At 30.4% G+C, this 24,721-nt stretch overlaps 4 protein-coding genes across 4 annotated transcripts; 2 read left to right on the top strand and 2 right to left on the bottom strand.

Moving 5' to 3' along the window:
• The first annotated feature begins 511 nt into the window (after positions 1 to 511).
• On the top strand, positions 512 to 3,099 carry LOC119830156 (surfeit locus protein 6 homolog). The gene is made up of 4 exons (XM_038353058.1): positions 512 to 877; positions 970 to 1,326; positions 1,868 to 2,076; positions 2,869 to 3,099. Exons 1-4 carry the CDS (start codon positions 763 to 765, stop codon positions 3,037 to 3,039), a joined length of 852 nt encoding a protein of 283 aa, XP_038208986.1. The 5' UTR covers positions 512 to 762; the 3' UTR covers positions 3,040 to 3,099.
• Positions 3,100 to 3,894: 795 nt separating this feature from the next.
• On the bottom strand, positions 3,895 to 7,935 carry LOC119830155 (zinc finger protein 62-like). Its single transcript, XM_038353057.1, has 2 exons — positions 7,854 to 7,935; positions 3,895 to 7,654 (listed from the first exon to the last, which is right to left on the bottom strand). The coding sequence occupies exon 2, from the start codon at positions 7,642 to 7,644 to the stop codon at positions 6,502 to 6,504; it is 1,143 nt and encodes a 380-aa protein (XP_038208985.1). The 5' UTR covers positions 7,645 to 7,654; positions 7,854 to 7,935; the 3' UTR covers positions 3,895 to 6,501.
• An 801-nt stretch (positions 7,936 to 8,736) lies between these two features.
• LOC119830104 (39S ribosomal protein L51, mitochondrial-like) lies at positions 8,737 to 9,780 on the top strand. Its single transcript, XM_038352960.1, has 4 exons — positions 8,737 to 8,925; positions 9,001 to 9,120; positions 9,233 to 9,377; positions 9,573 to 9,780. The coding sequence occupies exons 1-4, from the start codon at positions 8,864 to 8,866 to the stop codon at positions 9,714 to 9,716; spliced, it is 471 nt and encodes a 156-aa protein (XP_038208888.1). The 5' UTR covers positions 8,737 to 8,863; the 3' UTR covers positions 9,717 to 9,780.
• Positions 9,781 to 10,713: 933 nt separating this feature from the next.
• LOC119830456 (glucose dehydrogenase [FAD, quinone]-like) lies at positions 10,714 to 20,751 on the bottom strand. The gene is made up of 7 exons (XM_038353483.1): positions 20,627 to 20,751; positions 14,390 to 15,299; positions 13,619 to 13,835; positions 13,200 to 13,401; positions 12,905 to 13,116; positions 12,431 to 12,580; positions 10,714 to 12,199 (listed from the first exon to the last, which is right to left on the bottom strand). The coding sequence occupies exons 2-7, from the start codon at positions 15,271 to 15,273 to the stop codon at positions 11,999 to 12,001; spliced, it is 1,866 nt and encodes a 621-aa protein (XP_038209411.1). The 5' UTR covers positions 15,274 to 15,299; positions 20,627 to 20,751; the 3' UTR covers positions 10,714 to 11,998.
• Positions 20,752 to 24,721: the final 3,970 nt, after the last annotated feature.

Below are 24,721 nucleotides of genomic sequence, written 5' to 3'. Positions count from 1 at the left end.
GCGCCCATGAACATTCGCAGAGGTTGTGCCTCTCTAATTTGCTGCCCACTTTTAGGGGGGAAAGGGAAAGGAAAGGATTGATAATTGGAAATAAGGAATGGACTGGGCTGGATGAGGAAAAGGAAACGGGCTTCCGGCTCCTCCACTCAGCGTACGAAACACAGTGGCATGCCACTATTCCACGCCGGTTTTCCGTAGGGGTGTGGTACTTCTCCAGTGCGAGCTGGCTTAATTCGTATCGAAGCGTGCTCGACTCGCACATCAAGATCCAGTACTTAAATTTAGGACGGTGTGGTCAAACGCCTCTCATTTATAATTTGCTTTTGAATTTCGAAATTAAATTCACTGAAGTATAATAAGCACATTTATTAATCTTTGAAATTTTTTATGAGCGAGTTGTCTCCTCTATTCTTTTATCATCTGTCAATAATTTTTAAAGTGACAAATGACAACTATAAACTTGACACTGGCAAATAGTTGAAACTTATTGCCATAAAGGAAGAAAAAAAAAAAAAATGACAACTCTACTTCCTCGATTTTGACTTTTGTCATTTGTAATCAGTCATAACCCCATGTGTTTTCTTGTGTGATGTTTTGTATTTTTAAGAAACATTATATTCATTGAGTTTTCTTGTAAAACGACATACTTAGGACGAGGATTCGAGAAGGAGGATTGTGTGATTAAGAAAAAGATCTGTTTTGGTTATATGAAATAAGTTTTGCTGATTTTTTTTATATCATACAAACTACAACCTCCTCAATATGGGTATACAAAAAAAACCTATTAAAATAAAACAGTTGAAGCAAGAGTTACTTAAAGAAGTTAATTTCATTAAGACTATTTTTACATTTTATTCAGCACCAAATCAGCCTAATGGTAATCGTATTTAGTTATATTTTCTCATATTAGTGACGTCTCGTTATGTTTTAAGCCTCGTATGATTTTATTTTACAACCTTTTGTTTTTAGGAAATGAGAATCAACTCGATTTTGAAATAACTAATAATAAACAAAAAGATATTGATGTACCAAAACGAGCACACAGCATCGCTGAGCTGGAAGAGAAGTTAGAAAAAATGAAGTCACAGCAAAAATTTAATTTGAAAAGCAAATTAATAAAGAAAAGTTTAACTAGCAAATTAAACAAGAAAATTAAGAAAAAGGAGAGAGTAAAGTTGAATAAAAATAAAATCAAAGAAGTAGTTAATTCAAGTGAAGATCATGAAAATGAAATTAAACCTAAAATAAGCCAGGCTAAACCCGTTTTTAATACTGAAGGGAAGCTTGTATTCTCAAAGTTTGACTTTGCTAATTTGGGACAAAAAGGTATAAATATAAATAATATGTATCAAATACACACATGCAAACTCAATATTTTCGCACTTTGTGAAGATTCAATGACTTGAGGTAGAAATTGGGTTGTGATATTTAACAACTTTAGACCAACATCACCTGCCTAACCTCCAGCTAATGTTAGTTGTGTCATCAAAAGGCTTTTCATCTTAACATAATATATCCTACTGATATTATAAATGTGACAGTTTGTAAGGATTTGTGTGTGTTTGTTGCTCTTTCATGCAAAAACTACTGAACCGGTTGCAATGAAATTTAGTTCATTGATAGCTAGACAACTGGAATAACATACAGGCAACTTTCTATCCCGATATTTCTTCAGGATACGGAATAACGCGGGTGAAAAAAAAAAATAAACTATCCTATCTTTTAAATTGGATCAAACTGCACACATTGTGCAAATTTTATTAAAATTGGTTAAGTAATTTAGGGAGTCCATCGCAGACGAACAATGTGACACATAATTTATATATATTAAGATAATTACAATTGGTTGCCATTTTTATTATTTCAGAAAGAGCACCAAAAGGACATAAGGATGCAAAAAAAAAATTGGATGAATTAAAACAACAAGAACAAAAAGTTCATGAATTAACAGAAAAAGATGGCAGTAAAGCTAAAGATTTAAAAGAGAAAATTGCTTGGAAGAATATCCTGCAAAAAGCGGAAGGTCAAAAAGTCAAAGATGATCCGATTCTGCTCAAAAAATCCATTAAGAGACAAGTTAGTTAAAAACAAATATTACCAACATAAAATAAATTTAATTTCTAGTGAATCATATTTTGAGGTGCTGACTTGGGTTCTTCTGTGTTGCTGTCTGTACAGAGCGGTAGCTCTTACAAGCTGCTACACATGGACGAGCTGGGTTGATTTTAACTTTCAACTTATTGTGCTTAACATTGAGTAGCAGAAACATGACCATATCTTATACCTTTAAAGGGGCAATTCTTGTATATATATATATATATATATATATATATATATATATGTATAATTGGGATCTCGGAATCGGCTCCAACGATTTTCATGAAATTTAGTATATAGGGGTTTTCGAGGGCGATAAATCGATCTAGCTAGGAATTTTTTTTAGAAAATGTCATATTCGTGTATTATTCGTGTTTTTTTTTCCCTGACATCTATTGGTGAATAGTAATACTATTTTGCTTCGTAGACAGCTGGACAACTGAAATAATGTCATATTCGTGTTTTTTTTTTCCTGACATCTATTGGTGAATAATAATACTATTCGCTTCGTAGATAGCTGGACAACTGAAATAACACAGGCTCTTTTTATACCGATATTCCTACGGGATACGGACTTACGCGGTTTCAACCGCGGGTCACAGCTAGTTATTTTAATAAGTGCTAACTTGGCTAACTCTTGATTTGCCTCAACACCTATTTTTAAATAACAAAAGTTGTCACAAACACTAGAAAATTTATACATGATAAATGTATATTTTGTTACTGTTATAGAAACTTACTACTTCATAACATTATATTTTTATCTTTCAGGAACAAAAAAAGAAAGCTAGCAAAAAGCAATGGGAAAATAGGATAAAATCAGTGGCAGATAAGATGGACGAACGGCAGAAAAAGCGCAAGGAAAATATAATAAAGAAAAAGAAAGAAAAGAAAGTTAAGAAGGTTAAAGCGTCAGTTAAACGAGGACGTGTTGTCATATAATGATACCTATCACTTATATAGTTCAATGTATAACTTTTAATAAACTAAAGTACATTATTACCCAGCATGGTGTTATTTACTAATTATTAGTGTCCTATATATAATAATCATCAGGCATATTGTAAAATAACAAAAACATAAAAATAATAGTCTGTTTATTATCGTTTAATGTCTATTGTACATTCAATGGGTTAAAACACGTATTACGACTGAAAATAATATCTTAAATTTGTAAGGTAACAAGAAGAGCAGTTCGTGTTTACAAATTGCTCTCTTATTGTAACTATTTATTTCTGTTGTAAGAGGTACTACTTTGCCTCCAAGTAACTATTAAATATCGGTGGATTTATTAAATAATGATAAGCAGGAATTGCACTGTCTATAACTTTAAAGCAAAACCGGGTACTGACTAAAACATATTGTAACATATTATTATGAAAATGACATACAAGATGGGTGATATATTTTATCATTGTAAGGTCGTTAGATCATTGTTAACGTCATCGTGAGAGAGATAATGGCGCCATAGTCGAGAAATGTCCTCATATGAATTATATTTTCTTGAATATTATTTCTAAAAGCATCAATTAATAAATTTACTAATGGTATAACCAAAAATATATCGAATAAATTGAATAAATAAAAGGTTCTATATATTTAAATGTGTAATTATAAAAATGTGCAACTAACCATTTTTGTAACTATATTAGCTTTTACAAACTTTATAGCACAACATATTGAACATTGTGATTTTCACAGTACAATAATTTAAAAAAAGTATCAATTTAGAAGTTAACACAAACTAAATCCTCTGCAGTTTTAGACACTTCAACTTTTTCCATACTTTTTATTTATCATTTCAGTACCCGATAAGCAAACGTAAAACTAATTTTAATCTAGGTACAACTAAACCATATGAACACATTTTTTTCTTAATTCTAGGTGCATAAAAATAAAACCTCAGCCTATCCACTCCTAATTTCTCCGTACACTTACTATATTAGAATTTAACAGTGTTATTAAAAATGAGTACAAAATTGAAAACAATGAAAGACAAAATTATTGTTACATATCTTGTTTCTGTAAGTTTTATAAAATTATTTTTTTATCGTATGACAAATTATCAATACCTACCTGTTGAAGTGATTCTTATAAAAACCGTGAATAATAAACCATTCATTTGTACTATTGTACCTTATTTATGCATTTAACAATATTTTTTAAATCTAAAAAAATGTTTTAGTATTGAAATAGTTAATAAAACTATATACATTGGATATCAGATATCGCATAAATATTTTCCGGAAATAACCAATATTGTTGAAAATACTTAAAAAATCATTCATTATACTATTAACAACTAAAAATAACAAATATGGTTGTTAAAATGAAATAATTCTGTACCCTGAGAGCAATGCTGCATTACGAAAGGTCTCGGGACAAAAATGGAGTAGAGGCTCCAGGACATAAATAATTTTCTGATAGTATTTAATAGAACCATGTTTACAAATGAAACAAGAGTTTGATAAAATAAATATATCGAAATGAATTCTCGATGTTCTGTTTTTAAGTAATTGTTCTTTTGTCAGGCAGCATCCTCATATATAGAATTCATACATTAAAAATGTGACCTATGAATAACAAAGTAGTGAGATTCATTATCAGATTTTTTAAGCGACACCATCCCTGATACTAATGATTAAAAGTTAAAATATATTAAAATTTTCTTAGCCAACTGTTTGCTACTACAGTAGAAATTCGATTATCCGAATTTCCAAGGTATAGTCGATTTACTGAATACAGCGTTCAAATGGTTTAATTAATAAAAATGAATAAAAAAAACTCGGTTTAATGATGTTATTAACTGAATTATCTCATTTGCTGAAATAACTCAGGTATTCATGGCGATCGTTATGGCGATATTTAAGATAAACTCATGAAAGTACTGTATTGTCACCAGTCATTGATAACTGTACAAAGTTTGAAATAATGTCCATTTAAAATTGGTTAAAATCGAGTCTAAAGGAGTAGGTACATTCATGGTGAAGCTAATAAAAGCGTTTTAAAAATATACTTCCCTTCATATTTTGTCATATTATGTATAAGTTTTGTAACTGCCTACCAACATAAATTAGTCCGGTTAATGGAGTTGCTACTGTATTGTAAATAAGGTAAAAATTTATGAAAAAATCATGAACGATTTTTTAAATATTTTTATATGATTTTTTATGTTAATTTTTTCCTATATAATAACTGAGCTAACACATACCAGATATATATATTTTAAAACTATATATTAAATAAACAAGTTTGTGTTTAAAACAAAATTTAAATTACCAACAAATAAACAAACTTCAAAGTTGAAGTCTCATTTCTTTTAAAGTAACAGTGTATAAATGTTAATATAAGAATAATTTTATATCATAACATAAAACTTAAATGATAATATAATGATGTGCTTATTAATAAATTCTTACATAGATTCTTTACAAAGTTAATGGGACAATTTTTGAATTCAATAAGAATTATATTCTTTAAATTTTAAACAAAAAAAAATTGTTTGGGTTTTAATTGTTATACAAATTATTTGAGTATGTTACACTGAAAGATAAAAACCATTTAGAGTTATTCTCTCTTAATAATATACTAAACACACTATGCATGGCTTAGCCTTGTATGGATTGCACTTATACTCAGTTAATTGTATAATTATTATTCAAGTGTCTCTTATTAAAATGATTGTCTTTAATATGTAATGCATAATACATTACAAAAATTATATTATGTATATAAGTTTACATGCGTCTATAGACAAACAAGTATGTTAAAGCATTAGAAAATAGTTGCTATAACTATTAACTATGTCTATCCTTTATTTTTAGGTACCTTAAAATTATTCTAAAAAATTATAAAAAAAATATAGCTCTTACAATTTAAAAATAGAAAAAAAAAAATGTTAAATGTAATACTGCACACTAATAGTAGTCTAAATCAGTCAAGGCGTTAACAGTATTCAAATAATAAAGTACATTATATCATGTACTGTATGTAAATATTGATTCTGATTTTAAATAGTAAAGCTGCTTTTATGGAATATAGGTGGTATCTATTAAGTAATTAAATAAAAATAAATTGTATATTCAATTTCATGCATATCCACAAGGCAATATAAAAATTGCCCAATGATGGCAGTACATAACAGATTTAATATTTCCAACCATACATGGATATTGGATATACATAAAATTATTAGTACTTAAATTAATTTACTTACTAGCTACAATTTAAATTTTAATGGTAATAATAAAGCAAGTTGTGAGGCGGGATATTTGCATCAGTCTTGTGTAATTTTTGATTGTGAAAAATTATAACCATCATTCATTTAACTATTTGGTAATTTGTATAAAATGAACTCAATGTAAGAATAAATATACATACTGCTTAAGAGTGCTATATGTGCTGTCAGTTCATTTCTGTTTTTAATGAAGAAAGTGTTGCGTCCAGCACTCTACTTGCTGCGTAACTAGGTATGTTCAAGTAGGCAGGTTTATCGTGTTCACACAAACCAGGTTCTGTGCAGCAACGGCTTACAGAAGCTGCACTACTAGTCGAGGCACTGATTCCAACCTCTGCTGTGTTTCCGAGGCAAACTAACTGATGACTATTGAATTGCTCTAGAGACCGAAGTTGTTCACCACAATTTTCACATTTCAATTCTCTTGCATGGACCTTCTTGTGACTATTTAATGATCGTGAATTATCAAACACTTTAGTACACATATCGCAATATTTCAACACCTTTTCACCTGTACAAACCACTTTATGATTATTTAATCGGTCCAGTGACATATAACGTTTATTATTACACAGGTCACATTTAAATTGTTTCTGTGGGACACGACCTGTATGCACTTGCATATGTTTACGGAGGTTGCTTTTATCTTTTATATACTTGGAGCAAACTGAGCATTTATTTACATCTTTACGTGAATGGTTTGAATCCAAATGCCTGCGTAAATGAGATTTTTTATGAAAAGGCTCCAAACATATCTGACACCTAAATGGCTTTTGAGATGGATGTACACCCGTTAAGTGTGTGTTAAATTCGAGAATCGTAGGATAACTCTTTCTGCAATGAGGACAGTGAAACAACTGGCGGCATAAAGCTGCACTTGAATCGCAGAATGGGTCTGAGCAATCATCACAAAAAGAATCAAGTCCTGCAGGAGGAGTTGGAGTATGAAATTGTTCAAGATCATTTTGTAATGGCTCATGATCCGGGGTTCCCGCTCCGCTAGGTTCTTGCTTTATTTTTGCTTGGTCACTTTCTTCTGAAAAGTCATCTTGAGATGGTACACTTCTAGAAGTGCTAGCCAGCATCCACCAAGGATTATAAGGCCATGCACCTAACCCTGTTTGGGCCCCTTGACCTTTGATATCACTCGTTTTTGTTTGTGTTTCCGCATTTGAAAACCCTGGAAAACTTGGCAGCTCTTGTTGTTTAGGCCTCGACGATTCAAATAAGTTATGCTGCGAAATGATGTTTTCATAATCACTGGCATCCAATTTTCTTTCATTTCGTTCATTTGGTTCCCTTTTGGACATATTTTGGTCTCTAAAATATATACATCAATATGAATTTACTACAATGTAAACTAAAACATAACAAGTTAAAGAAGTAAACAAACAACGCAAATGCGCGGAATTGGGTCATTTGTGAAGTAATACCCATGTTACGAATCTTGAAAAGATGGTAATTGGGAATTTAAATGCATTAGATGAAATTTTTAATGTGCTTTAAAGGTGAAACGTACCTTATTAAAACTTAATGTCGTAGATAAAAATTGAATCCTATAGCATATCGGCCATTTTGTTTAATTGAAGTTACCACAGATTACAGATAATTAATACAAAATTATAAAATAGCCGTACAGTGTCATAGATGCATAATGCCTATTTAGTATTTATTTTATTTGGTTTCCAACCTATTTTGTTGATGTCTTGTGTCACGGGATTTTGATATTTTTGGGGCTTTCTGAATCTTAATTTTCTACGACCTGGCTCAATGTTACTAATTTTATACTTGTAATTATTATTCTGTGATTTACTTTCTATATAAGTAATATGTATATTGAAATCAATGCCAAAAAATTTTTTCGTTATCTACGTCTTAGAAATAACCAATTGTAAATGAAAACTTCACATAACAGTAACTATATTAAAAGGTGGTTTCCGATCCGATTGTAAATATAAAATTAATGAGTATTTTGACGATTCAAAAGCGCTTCTCGAGGAAGTCTTTTTTTTTAACGAGGAGGAAATTTTCAAAATATTCTCTAGTTTTGAAGAAAAAGTAGAGCATGTGGGATTTATACCCACTAAAACCTCCTCGGCGGCCAAACTCAAAGCATAATAGCAGGGATCCTGAGATCTCCTATGGAACGCCCCGGATCTCTCAAGGAGGTCTAGTTGAACGAAAAATGTTTGAGTTTGAGTTTGATATTACATAAAAAAAACTCTTTTATTAGAAAAGGACACATTTCTTCCACTCGGACTTTTTCATGTCCTTTAGACAGCAGATTAAGAACTACTTACAGCTTCTGACTTCTGAGTACTATGGTAATTTTTCATTGCAGTAACTAGTTCTTATCTGTGGGTCATTGTCAAAGAGTAATATAATAGTAAGGGTGGTCATTGTCAATTGTTACTGTCAAAATAATATTTTTATTTATTGTTAACAATTTTTTTAAGTATTTATAACCTTGTATTCAGTGTACAATAAATAAATTGTAAAATATTATATACATAATACATATAACGAGCAATGGAGTGGCTGGGATCTACAATATTAAAATCTTTTTGGAGGCCAACTTTCAATTTCGTTAGGTTAGATACAATCGACATAGATGAGGGGTTATCTTTGCCCAAAGCCAGGAATACTTACAAAATTTTTAATTTCAGGACGAGATATCATGCTGATAAAACACGGTTGGTACGAAGGTATGGGTATGAAGAAAAGTTGTGGTGTGGTGGATTGTTACCGAGATCCCTTGGCAAACGTCTATCTATGCCTGAATACAGGTAATAATAAGGAAAAATAAAGTCGAATTGATATACATGGAGTTTACTTGTTTTGTGATCGGTTGAAAATATTACAGTATTATTAAGGTAGCTTTTAAATATTCTACTCTAGGCCAGCCAACCCATGGACCGAACGTAAAGCTCTGTATGGACAGAATGATTACATTGATATCTTGGGTAATGGAGATTTGCATCCCGTTAGAACATTATATACAGTCCCATCTTGGATAAGAGGCGTCAGTGGTAATGAATACCAGGTAAATTATGATTATCATTTGGATTGTTTTTGAATTAATAGTTGCAAATGTATGTTTTCAAAATCAAAAAAACTGGAAATTACCTATATTTAATTTTATATTCATAAAATTTTTAATTTTATTATCCAATTAAAAGGTAACTAGTCAGTTACCTGTTAATTTGATAACTATTCATACAACATGTGTGTTTTATAGGTTCTCCTTCGTAAGAAAAGGATGTTGTCTAGATCTGCTATGCCAAGGGAAAGACCTACAAAATGGAAACAAATGGAGAAGCGTATATCTTTCCTCTACAGGAAACTCAATAGAAAAACAAAAACTGGAATGTCTAGAGATTAGAATATTTAATTAGTTTTATTGTAAATTAATAAATAGTAGCTAAAGAAGTAATTTTATAAAAAAATTGTTTTTCTTTGTTTATTAATCTGGCCTCACAGTTTGAATGCCTGTCTGAATTAAGATTCTTAATTTACAATCTGTTCTCTGAAATGAGCCTTGCATATATTTTAAACATAAAGAATCAATCAGATTGTGTCTAAATACATTTAATGTAGATTTGAACAATTGAAAATTGGAAAAAAATCTGCATATCTGTGAACATTCATGAAATTTTACGTATTTCTATTTAATTTCTAAATTCAGGGAGGCATTGCGGCTCTGTGTTAATAAAAAGCTATAAAATATGTATACTACTGTCGACATATACCTAGTACAAAACAATATTAAAATAAATATTTGCTTAAATAAACGGTTGACGAATGTACACATCTTAAAGTCATAAAGAATATCATAGTGCCTCTTCGAAAATCCACAAATTACAACATTTTGAACCACGCGAGAAAGGGAATCCATACACAACAATCATAATATCATAAATCCCTCTTGCAATGTAAAAGAAAGACTTACAAATTAACACTTTTATGTTTATAATAGTAGGCTTACTAATATTAGTTAAGATATTAGTAAGGATTTGTAACTGATTGCCGAAACTACAGTAGGTATAATACAATGTATTATTATAATATAAACCAGTTTCGAAGCAATCAATATTTTTATTAAAATAAAAAAAATATATGAAAAGGGATCTACCCTTTCCTTAAATTACTAATAAATTTTAAAAAATCAATAAGTACTCTGTTTATTTTGTAATATTTTATTGATTTAACTATTCACTAGTTTCTATTTTAAATATTTGACTAGCATTATTTACTGATTGGGTTTTTAATCTAGCTTACTTTCTATTTATACATATGCGATTTTCTATGTTTATTTCATAGCCAAGGTTCGAGTCTAAATATATTTCTATGATGTTGACTTACAATGTTTTGTATACAAAAAAAAAGTCACGGGGTTTTACCCGCACAACGCCCGTTTCCATGAGATTTCAGGAATAAAAACTTTCTTATATCCTCTCTCGGTTCTTAAACTATTAGGCAGAAACATAGTCGGTACTAATCTTCGTTTAGAATTTTGCTATTCATAAAATAAGTTTAATTTTATTACAATTTTTCAGATGGAACTCTACCTATTCTAATTCACTACATAAGCTTAAAGAGCTTTACAATGCATACATTCCAGTAAACTAAAAAACAGTTATGTGTATGATATGCTTCAGAATTTAATGTTACTTACACTAATACTAAATATTCATACTACGTATTCATTCATATGTAATAAAACTTATTATACATCATATAACTTATCTATGTAATTTATATTACAAGAACGTGATGTATATATCATCACAACTATAATATAGCATTATAGAAGACTGAATTACGTGGATAAAAATTACTTTTTTCCCCGTGGGCTACAAGACGAAATTATCTGCTAATTTAATCGTCTTTAGCACAGGTTTACTCCTAGCTGAGGAGAGATTTTTTTTACTTATTTTGATTAATTTGATAGCATGTTGAAAATATGATTCTATAAATTTAATCCGATAGAAAAACATCACAGAGATACCTTTTAATCATTAAAAAGCGACAGGGCCGCCAAGACACTTGATTCGTTTATTGTATAAATATTGTATGTGTACAACAGCTAAACTAGTCCATTGAAAAGGACATAGTCCATTTTAAAGGATTTTTTAATTTTTTCAGAACAAAGTTATGCAAACAAAGTTGTTACAATATCCTTGACCAAGTTACCCAGTGACGAAAGATGAACATTTTAAGAAATTTTTCACGTATACTTTGACGCTACCAAATCTTCTCATCTTCATTCAAATCGGTTTAGCGCTTAAACAAGCGTGAAAAAGAGATGAAAAGACAGACAGAGTAACTATCGTATTTATAAGAGACCTAGCTATTCGCTCCAGTTCAGTTTTCTAATGGTGAAAGAATTTTTGAAATCGGTCCAGCCGTTCATGCGTGATGGCGTGACCAAGAGAAGTAGGGATTAATTTAAAGTATATCTATATATAGATATAATAATTGCAAGATAATATAAAAAAAAAACCCTCTTGCTGTCGTTCTTACCAACAAGTTATGCCGCTCAATTAACAAAAATAATTAAATAGAAGTTCATTTCCTATTTAGCTAATTGATTTCCTAATTGCATAAGACGTTTTAATATCGAACGCCAAAGTATGTTTTTAAACATAAATGACATTAAAAATTTTAAAGATGTATCCAGTCTTCTTTTATCATATCTGCAGCTTTTTCTGCGATCATTACAACAGGGGCGTGTGTGTGTGACGCTGGTATACGGGGTATAATGGATGCGTCGGCCACCCTTAAATTGTTTATTCCTTTAACCTGTAAACGTGGATTTACAACAGACGTGGGGTCGCTAGCCGGTCCCATTTTGCAAGTGCCCACCTGAAAATTTACAAAGCGCATTTACTTCTTCGAACAATACTAGATTTTGTTAAATGGAGAAAGACAAAGAGATACACGCAATAATTTTATTTACCTTTACAGCTTATTAAACTACTAAGTAGTGTTAACATAATGTTAAAAATAATCATTATTAAAAGTAAAATAATAAAAGTGAAAAGTATATAAGTGGACTCTTCTACATTATTTATTTAATGTATGTAATATACTCACTTGATGATCTAACGTTATTGATGTTTGCATTATTGCACATTCCCAATATTCGTCAGAATCAAATATTAAATGTTCACAGCCCGGGAATGGAACAGTGTTTAACCTTGTTCCATATCTTTGAAATGCCCTTGTGTTTATAACTTTTTGAGTCTGAAAAAACAAATTAAAATGACATATCTTCTTATATATTAAATTCTCGTGTCACAATGCTAGTTACGTTACTCCTCCGAAATGGATGGACCGATTTAAATGAAATTTGGTGTGCATATCGGGTAGGTCTGAGAATCAGCCAACATGTATTTTTTATAACCCTAAATGATAAGATAAAAGTTTGCCGGGTCAGCTAGTATTTTATAAAAATTCCATCTTCAAATAAAAAACTTCATCTTTTCATATTTCAAAGGGAAGAATTAACTTAACCTGAACAAAGTTTTTTATGTTTTTAATTTGTTTAATAAACAAAAAGGTACTTACAAGTCGCACACCTTCTCTCAATGCTTTCATGTCATTTGGATGATCGAAATAATTTGGATGAATTTTAGGGTGATCATCAAAGCTTGCACTCCTGAGTGTCAGCCGACCATAACTTTGAGGCCGTATTAATACTGGATTTATTGCAAATGACTGCTGTCTTTCTTTTAATGGTAGAGAACCGTAGACTTTCCAATAAAACTGATCGGTTACTCCTATAGAAGCATTAAGAATATTAATTAAAAATAATATAATGTAGAATATATGTTTAAATATCTTCAACTTGTACGTATATTACCAAGAAGCGATCGAATTATTCCCAAAAAGTCGCCAGCAAGGGACCCTGCACCCATAACTAATTCAATATCTGGACGTCCTTCTGCAAGATCGCTTCCATATTGAGTTTGGGTAAAAGCAAGCCCAGCAGCTCCGCCTGGCAGTGTGAGCGGTCCTCGTCCAGCCATGTAAGCAGCTGCTGATGATGGGGAGGCAGCCAACATCTGCAAATATCGATACATTCAAATTATAAATTATTACAGATTCGATGCTTTAATCATCATCATTAGCCTATATTTTATATTATGTTCCCATTGCAGGGACCCAGGCCTCCTATGAGAGTTGATGCAGTAATTGATAACGTTTATATTTATATCTACGAATTGTTGCTGTATGCTATATTATATTTAACATTTTTAAATAAGACAATCTCTTACTAACATCATTTACGCAAAGTCCTGTCTGGTTTACTATAAATGCATTTCCAGAAAACGTGACGTGATCTTGGAGGTTGTAGCCAACCGGAGAATCTATTATAGGTTTGATTCCAACATCGAGGAGGTGATCTTGTGGGCCTATTCCAGATAACATAAGAAGCTGCGCAGACCCAATTGTGCCCGCTGCGATTATTACCTCTTTACGAGCAAACACCCGGCGTCTGAAATACCAAGAAAAGGTTAAATAAATTTAATTTTCTTAAAGTCGACGTGCGATAAGAAAACTAGTAAGGTACCTAATTTAATTTGGAGTTTAGTTCGAACGTTGCTAACACACCTCTATTATCTTCACCTGTATGTTTGTATGTAATTAATATGTATGTAATAATGTATGTAATGTTATAAAAATTTTATCCCCTATAAACGGACTGATTTAAATCATACTTTGTACTCTTATCAAGTATCGGTGACAATACAGTAATTTCATAAATTTATCTTATAATCCTCATGAGGATAATCAGGATTAAATAATTTCCTTACGTAGATTAGTTGATTTTAGTTTAGTATTTGTAGTGAGTTGATTCTATCATCAAAGCGTGGTTTATTTAACTATATTTATTATTTGTTAAAAATATCCTTTGCAATGATTTTGTATTTCAATTAACAAACCGAACACAAATTATAAATTAAAGGGTTGTTATAAATTAAATGTTAAAGTTAAGTAAATAATTAATCGTTAGATTTTAACAATCTAATCAACTAGGCGTATACCCACCTCTTATTATGTTTTATAAACTCAACTCCTACAGCAGTTTTGGTGTCAGAATTAATTAGAATTCGTTTAACTGTTGAGAATTTTGACACTTTCAAATTTTTTCTGAAACGCACCGGCTCTAGAAAAGCTTTAGATGCACTACATCTTCTACCATTGCGAATGGTCGCTTGCGGTTTTGAGAAACCAATTAATTTTTCTCCATTTGGATCATTCCATTCATAACCGAGTTCTTCCCCCGCACCCTTAAACGCATCGTCTAGAGGTGATGAATATGAAGCATAATCAATATCCATATAACCACCTACACCGTGATATGTTGAATTCTTCAGTTCATTAATTCGAATATTTTCAGACTTTTTAAAATATGGTAATACTTCATCGTAACTCCATCCATTGTTACCCATGCGAGCCCAGTCATTATAATCTTCAGGATGTCCTCTTTGATAGATTAAAAAATTGAGCACGCTACTTCCACCAAGTACTTTACCACGGGGCATATAACACACATTGCCCCGAAGATCCCTGCAGGCTCTTTTTTCCGGCTCTGATGTATAATCCCAATTCATGGGTGTTATGGACATAAAGGGCGCGAAAATAGGAATATCGGAAAAGAAATTTTCATTACCACCAGCTTCTAATAAAAGAACGTCCCATTTTTTTATTTCCGATAATCGATTTGCTAAAACGCATCCCGCTGAACCCGCTCCAATTATAATAAAATCATAATCTTGTTTGTCTTTTGGAGTATAATCAGGTATGAAACCTTCTTTCTTATTTTGAGGTAATGGACGAAATAAATCGGTCCAAAGATCAAAAAAATTATTTATTTGAGATCCAGCTAACGAAAAACTGCCAACAGTTATAAGAAATATAAAGAATTTCATTGCGGCTTAGCTATTCTTCTTCATCTCTGAAACAATTTTAAATTATTGGGTAATAAGTTATTGATCCTTATCCTTATACTATATTTATATTATAGATGTGTAAGTGTGTTTGTTTGTTTATCATTCTTACATTGTAAAAGAGCAATTTTATGCTGAAAAATTTGTTTCTGGAGATAGATAGTTTGGGATCTAGAGAGTTACTTTTTACCGCGATGATATGCCTTTGAATAAACGGGTGAAGCTGCGAATATTTAACATTGCGTCTTTGGATACTATTTTAAAATGTTTACATAAACGAAAATTGTAAGTTTGGAGTCTATAATTGTATAACGCTTCATGATTGTTGTATGTCGTACAATGAAAGAGAAAATCGTATTTACATGACAAACAATTAAGTAGAGATCCTTAATTGTCCAGCTGTACTTGTACTTGTTTATAAATACAGCGATACAAATTCTTCTACGCATAAAGTCAAGGCTACCACATTCACATAATACACATTAACGTAATGTAGATGACCTTCAGACCAGCTGATCGGAACACGCATGGTCACCTTGATGCTTGCATTATAGCCCAAACGAAGTGACGTATGTAGAAACCGTTACGTGTATTTAAATCATGTTTATACTATGCATAAAATGCTTATATTGCTATGGTAAGTGTTATAAACTTACATACACGACAAATATCTCGTCACGACCATTTATATTTCATGTCTATGTACATACCTACAGACTACAGTTTTACAGTTTATGGTTTAAACTGTCTTTGTAATTCTAAAATAGGTACAGAGATTACGGTATGGTACTATAATAGTTAGGGATATACTTTGGGTTCTCTATTTGCAAAGGCTCCCAAAAACCAACTAAACAATGCACGGTTATTGCATTCTGCAGTTGCAAGCGCAATTGGTAGGTAGGCCTTGGGTATAATTTATCTCTGAGACTATTAGCATGAAAACTCCATAATAAACAATCTTGAATAAATACCGCTGCACAGTAACGACATACGATGACTTTACACTTTACAGAAGTCTGACCATATTATCAGATACATGCTAAAGTCAATACGACATTAAACAAATATATTTAGTGTAAACTCGCCTGGGGTTTCGATGGTAGACTGTAGGTATCATATAAAACATAAAACACTATTTTATGCATCTTTAATTTACTGAAATACCATGGATCGTTTTAAAATAAATAAAATTATGGAATATCAGAGCAATGGTGGCTCAGGGGTTACTGTGACGACTTTAATAAAAAATTCGAGATGTGCATCTAAAAAACAAGTATGATTTAACAATTTATTTTTACATTGACCACATCACAGCTATTCTAATCCGTAAAAGAAGTTATATCCAAATTAAAAACTGAAGAAACGTGATATTAATATATTATGCACTTTCCAGCGAAGACAGATCATAACATATACAAACCCTACAATGAGGTCTATGTCCATGCATTGGAAATTAATTAATGTGTACGTTAAACACAAATTTTCAATATATTTGATTATTGAATAAGGAGGAGGAGGCTTCCTTACTACTACCAAAGCTATTGCGTAAATATATTCATATCATTTTTAATAGAAAGTTTTAGACGAATGTAAAATTAGAAACCAAAAATTCATGCTACAAAAATCATTGAGTTATAATTTCATCATACAGTATAATAAAGTTTTTGAGTAAAATAGAAATATTTTTATATTTTTATTTTCAATGCCAACAGATAATTTTTTGCATTGACATAAATCTGAGACATATTTGAATTTCTAAGTTGCAAATTATTCGTTGTATGATACTGCACACAACTTTTTAAAGATTTGGAATCAGAGATAGAGAGATAGATCCTCAGATTATATATCTGGAGGACAAAAAATAAATACATTATATTCTTTTCAACCTACGTTCTAAAAACGAGAGGAGGAGACTAGGTTCTCATTAGATAGCATTTTTTTCGTTTTGTTATGCCATAACTTCATGGGTTTTTAACTTCAATGGAGTGATTCTTTTTGAGATTATTAGAAAATTCTTTATGTTTTCGTGAGCTTTATGAAACCCTGTACTTCATTTGTAATTTTCTTCTACTAATTTAAAAGTGAAAAATGTTTATCATCAATATTTTCTCTATATAATTAAATAAAGATAAGTAGTTACCCATAACGTGTAAATAATGAGGGTGTAAAAAAATAAATAATTGCTTACCGAATTCATCGTTTTGTGTGCTATATGTACTATATTCGTGTGTACTTATGTTCGGTTGAACGATATTTATTCATCTCACAACAAACAAAACTATAAAATTTGATCTTTTTTACGTAAATGAGAATCCAGCTTTCGATATTAGTAAGGTTTTCATTTTTCAATACATTTATAGAAGCAGTCTCTTTAATTATTTTAGGCAATAAATAATTATTTTAATTTTTTTGTACAATTTTGCTTCCGCATATTATGTTAGGTTTTTCTTATCGTATTGTTGATGGTTATTCATGATTGTCTCTTTCTCTTTTTGTGCTTATCTTGTACATTTTTTTATTGATTCAAGTAATAAAGACTCATTTTGTCAAAAACAATTAATTTTTAAAAACTATCGTTATTACATAGAATATTTTCATTCAATACGCAAGTACGATATTTTCGGAAATACAGGTGTTTCGTCGGTGTCAGAAATTAAAAAACAGAACTTTTTTTTAGTTTATTCTGCGTAACTTGGAGTTTATTTAGATTAGATGGCGCAGTTTGGCCCCATACTTGAATGAGGTATTTAAGAGGCGGTTTTACAAGTGTATTATAAATATTATTATATCGCTATTTAAAAGGAACATATTTCGCAGCATTTCTTATAGCCTGTGGTCAATATGCGATTGAAATGTTAATGTATTATCTTTTTGTTCTCACTGTCCCTATGTATGCTTAAATCTTTAAAACTTTGTAATAGATTTTGATGGGTTTATTATTAAATATATCTATTGAAATAGAGGGATTCAAGAGAAAGGTTTAAATATATAATAATATCTATTAAACTTTCGAATTTAACGCGTACCAAACAGCGGGCAAAAGCTAGTATAGAATATATGGAATACGAAAATGCATGTAATGTTGTCGTCATTATTATGATTATATATATATTGTATAAAATATACTTGATTTTAACAAAGCAAATATAGTTTTTTGCCGACTCTTCCCTGTACAAACTGTTTTCCAATCGGTGGTAAATGGTAAAACTATGTATGTTATAAAGTCTAATTAAACAAATGAATTATTAAGTTTGAGCTTGAATAATGGTGGAATCACGGTCATTTCATCAATGTAGAACGTACAGGAACTATTCATATAAACTTAATGGATTAACGTTTGTGTAACAAATAATGAATGAATAACACGAGGTTATGTTTTCGCAACGTAGTATTGACTTTGCTTATTATTGTTTAATTATTATACCAATGTATTTATTTAGATTAGGTATGCTACTTACAATATGGTCAGATAATAATTTTTTGTTTTTTTTTTGTTATGTAATACATAATTAAAATACATTATGATGAAGGTCGGGAGATTATGCAATTTATTTCGAGAATAGTTTTATTATGAAGGTTTCGCTAAGGCCATACAGAAAACATCTAATTTGCACGATCACCATGATAAGTATATAGCACTTCACGAACTTATAAAACATCATTGTGATACTAGTTAAATAGATACAAATATGAATATAATATATTACGTATAATATTTAATATGAAGGCAGCCCTGTTTGAGGCAAAACCTACCTAATTTAATTTTTATAACTATCAAATCTTGTTCAGACTAAAACACAGTTTACAGTTACAGTTTTCTACATGGATCACGTGTCCATGAAATTTCTGGAAAGTATAAAAGAATAGGACGGGTAAGGTAATGGTATTCCCGACCGTTTGTGAGGAATGCGATAATATACTGCATAGTGTAAACATGCTTTCTCCCTATGAGCGTTACCCAGTTGATACCGGAACTTATAATACTTCTGCATTAATAACTATTTTTGAGGCGAAAATAAACACGCTAAGTTTGTAGCGTCGATTTCGATTTCTTTCTAAACGTACTACAATAACATAGGCGTAAATCTATGAAAGAGTTGACGATTATTAACAATTTAAGTAATTTTGTTAACAAAACACGAAATAATTAAGCATTTTAATATGAAAGTAAGGTAATGAATGTTTGAATTTTTTTTTTATCTGACCCTTGTTATCCTTGATTTGTTATAGTTGTGGCCTGGAAACCTTGTATAGTAATTCAAAACAACTCTTACATCATGGTGGAACTTTTGCGATTTCGAAACTGATACTGAACTTATAAGAAACAATACTACATACTTCGATGTTATTTTATGGCATGTAAAGTGCTTGATTAATAGTTATATTGATGGAATACACGTACTTTACGACGTTACCTGAATGTACAATCAACCAATGTTATATGACTAGGGTAATTGAGATAGGCGAGTAGTATCAGTAGAACATAGATAATATATGTCGAGGTAGATGCTTTAAGTGGTACGCATATATACTGGTTCCATTGAGAAATCGTACCGTAAAGGGTCCTTCAGCTTGTTTTTAGTCCCTGTGACAAGTTCTTTTCGTTATATTTTTACTATTAGTCATATCAACTACATTTAATAGTGTTTTTTTTTTTTAAATATAATATAAACATAATTTGTCTATGTAATGTCGTGTGTAATAAATAAATTATGGGACGATTAATATATTACAACAACAGAAATAACAGACTTTATAACTATGTATGAACATAAAAAATGCGAAGTTTGTTCAAATATATTAAAAGGTAAAATTACGATATTGGATTGTGATATTTTTATTTTATTTTAAATATCAGTGGTATGTTGAAATATTTTATTAAACATATTAGTGATATTTAATTTGTATCAATGAGCAATGGTGTAAAATTATAAATAACTGTTCGGTTACTATATTGTTTTTTTTTACTGATTGATTTGATTGTTTTTTTACTGTACAAATAAAACTATAAAACTAAAAAAATAAGTTTTCTCAAATATATTAAAAGTAAACAAAGGTATAATGCCAATATTTGGTTATTTTATTCATCGTGTTTTCATGTAGTCTATGTATTTAAGCTAAAGGGTTATATGATACAAAAGATATTTTTTATAATAAATAATTATCATACTACAATTTAAGTTAAATTGAAACTACTAATTATATAAATATTCATATTAATTAAATCAAATGATGTTATATACATGAAATTTAAATTTGTTATAAAAAGAAATAAATTAAAAAAAAACAAAATCATTTTAATTGTTTCAATAAAAAAGTAATATAAATAGCTTACCTTAAGAAACGACACATTTGAAACAAACACAATAGAGCACATGTGCTCGGTATCCCACTTGGTCATCCAGTCACAGATGCTACCTTTAGAATAATGATAAGGTTAGATACAGATGTATTAATGGCTAATATATATTTCCAGCATCACGCACGCACCAAGGCGAATATAGTATTGGTCGTGTGGACATGAGCGTCCACTCAATTTAAGCTTAAGGCCACAAGACGAGATCGACCGGCTCCCCTGATAGGCTACTTAGCTGGCTTATATTTTACCAAATTTTTTGATAACTTATTTATATGGAACCTTGTAAATATATTCATTTAACGAGCTGACATGCCCATTTTGAGAATATGCAGGCCGTTAAGTCATGCTTGGGTGGATTGCATTTTTGCGATGACATCGTATTATTAAACATTTAACTGTCCAATAAAATAAATCAATCACTGGTTTCGCGATAGTATGAGCTTAAATAATAAAGCTATGCCACTATTATGCATTTTTATCTACTTATACCGTATTTTGTTTTGTTTATGAATTTCTCTACTAGATAGGTTCGATAGTATTTTTAATAAACGGTTTATTTACTGTATCTTTTCCAATTCGAATTGCTTGAGTAGTTCTCGACCATGAAAGATACATCCAATAATAGAAAGTCAATTTGCAATGCGATTTGGCGGTAAATAAAACTACTAGATTAATATCAAGGTTAAGGTAATCTTTCAAAATTATAGAAATCAAAATATAGCAAGTATTGCAATATTATTTTCGTATTGGATTTGATAATGCCTATACAATAACCTGTAGAATATAAGATTATAGTTCAAAATTGATAAAGAATACACTTATATTTGATATGAGGGTTGGTAGCATGAAGTTTTTTATAATTGGAGTCTTCCTATCTACCTAGCACTAGTACTCACATATATCCATCCACATTAATAATTAACTAAACCATTTGAACTACACCAAAATAAAAAATAAAAATGATCAAATTCGGTTCTCTGAGGGAATTCATTTCTTTTGAAAAATCTATCATTTCTTTTAAAAAATGTTCTGAGGGAACAAACACAAAAAATATAATCGAATTGTATAGTGTAGAATTGTATGTACCCCATTATTTAAAACAAAGTTTTGTTAATGAGCACCATCAATATACGATTTCGTGTTTCTCAATTCTTTTCTCTAGATCCCAATGGAAAATAGGGACAGAGATTTATCTACGGAAGTTATTTATAGTCTGATCCATTATTAAACAACAAACGTCGCAAAATATCCGTCTTGTATTTATTTTCTTCTTGATTGACTAAAAAGAAATTAATCGAAGTAAACTACTTAGGTGCAAGGATAATGATAATATATATTTAGTAGGTGAGTCAGGTTGTGGGTAGGTATTACGTGTAGGCATTACTTCAATCATACGGTAAATATTTGATGTATTATCAACCTTATGGCAAGAGGCAATGTTAATAATATTCATATTACATCTGAATCTATAAATAAAATATCAGTTAAATTTTCTAGTATATAGGCGCTAGTTCGTCCTTGATACTTCTTAATAAATTATGAAATTTGATGGTTGAATCATTTGAAACGTTGAAAATAGTATTTTCTCGTGTTAAATTTTACGCGAGTATCATACATAAAAATAACTGTGTGTTACATTGTCAATGCCATTGAAAAACTTAATCGTACTGGTCATTATTGATCGTCAAAGCTTTTGTTATTTTAGCGCCACTCAAACATCGTGGGGAAACCGACATGTCCAAGAATCAAAAGTTCGACGAGATGTCATATCTGCCAACCCGCACTTGGCTTCATCATTATCTGATGATGATGATGACATTTTTTAATTTTAAAATATGTCTAACAGTGTTAACTTTCTGATCTATACTAACATTATAAAGTTGAAGAGCTTGTTCGTTTGTGTGTTTGGTTGAGCCCGCTAATCTCTGGAACTACTGGTAAGATTTGAAAAATTATATCAGTGTCAGAGATCCCATTTCTTGAGGAAGGCATAAGGCTATATAACATCAAGTGGGTAAAAACGCGGGGCACAGCTAGTGATTTATAATGTGATATGCTAAGGTGACACGCAATAAAACAAAATTACTTGTGAATCTAATATATTTGTACCTAAGGTTATCGATGTAACGAGTCACTTGGTTGCTTTTCTGCTAATTTGTCATTGAACATTTTATTAAATCTGATGCTCACCTAATGCTTACTTTATTTATCATGATTTTATGTTTTCCTATTACGTGTATTTGATCTCCTGTATAAAATTCCTTCTATTTGCTCATATCTTACGTTCATTGTTGTATTTGTAGGTAGTTGAACTTGTCTTAGAATATTTTAGAATAAATTATTAAATTTAAATAGAGTTAAATGACAATATTATATATTTCTTATGGCTATAAAAAGGTCTCTTTTATTCATAAAATTCTCATATCTCAGTGTTAATCGCCATACTCAGGAAACGGCTTAACAATTTTTTATAAAATTTTTCGTGTATGTTGGCAGGTTTGAGAATAATTCGCTAAGCGATATGGCATGGGTGTCCTGGCAGACCAAAGTTTGCTTGGTAAACTAGTAATTCATGAAATTTCACTAACATATTCGCAGTCATTTCGCTTACAAATTTCATCCTATTTAAACTCGTTTCTGTGATGGATGACATTTGAATGAAACATCGTCGTTTCCTTAATAGACCAGACTATTAATTGGACAGTTAAGTTAGTAGCTAAGTACTTTGTAAATTATAAAATGCATTTTTTTTAAATATATCTTTCACCCATAAAGTATATTAGGATACATATATAGTATATAGGATATATAACTACCTTCAACGCAACTACTTTCAACGAAACTTGCCTTCCATACTTAATATGAAATTCTACCTAAGAAAGATTGAAATAATACAGGTCATTGAAAACCTTATAGCAATAAGTTCGAGAAATTTCGTTGCAGTAACAAGATATCAACGCTAAAATAAATTGAAGTGAATAATTTTTTGCCTTTTAATGTTACATTGTCGTTAAGAAATATTTTTCATGGAAGATCTCACGGCCCACTTGAATTTTAGACTAATGACTATTGTGTCAAGATTACACTATACATGTCAAATTTAAATAAATAAATGATATCTATACTATGTCTTAATTTTAACCTTCTACTTAATTGTGTAGCGTTTTTGAACGACATGTACAAAATTTTAAGTTATTGAACTATTCGCAGATTAATGGCTTATTTTTAACATTTGATTAATATTTCGCCCTATATTGGACAAAGTAAATTGCTACAATAAGTAAACGATCGCTTTTTTACTAAGTCCTTATATTATATTATTAACTAAGTATATTATGTTTTTATTAAATTTGATATTTTTATTAAATTGGATGATACTTAATAAGTTTCTCCATTTCATATTCTTAACATATCTCGCAATTCATATTCTTAACATATCTGTTTTGCTACAATATAAAAGGTGTTTTATGAAGGTTTTTATCAGGTTACACTATAATATATATAATTCAATTTCAGTCGTATCTTCTGACCTTGAAATATTTCTATAATATGCTAATAACATAGCAGCAACTGTATAGAAATACACATTAATAGAGATTTAATGTTTTTTTTTTTATCAACTGATATTTAAAATATCAGTTGATAAAAAAACTTCTTTCTTCACAAGATTTGTAAAGAAAAAGGAAAGTAAAGGAAAATAAATAGAATGAAAGATTGGAGTACCTAAAATACTTAAGTATATATATTTTAGATATTCATTTTCATAAAACCTAGCTTCAAATATATTATAAACGTGAAAGTTTTTAAGAACGTATGTATGTATTTTTGAAACTCTTTTCTCCAAAGAAGACCGGCGTGAAATAGCACATTGCTGTGTTTCGTTCGGTGGGTGGGGGAGCCGGAGGCCCACATCCTCTTCCATACCCTTCACAGGTGCTTTCCTTTATTCCTCTCGTCAATTCTTTCCTAATCCGTTTCCAATTTGAAGTCGGCAATCCATTTGTAGATGAGTAAGGTCTGCAATCGAGCTTACGCCTCTCCAACCGCACTACCACTACCTGGTAAGCGCTA

Source organism: Zerene cesonia, chromosome 11 (assembly GCF_012273895.1).
Source record: "Zerene cesonia ecotype Mississippi chromosome 11, Zerene_cesonia_1.1, whole genome shotgun sequence".
Classification (NCBI taxonomy): Eukaryota; Metazoa; Arthropoda; class Insecta; order Lepidoptera; family Pieridae; genus Zerene; species Zerene cesonia.
Note: the sequence above shows the minus strand (reverse complement) of the source record. Positions and strands in the feature narration are given on the sequence as shown.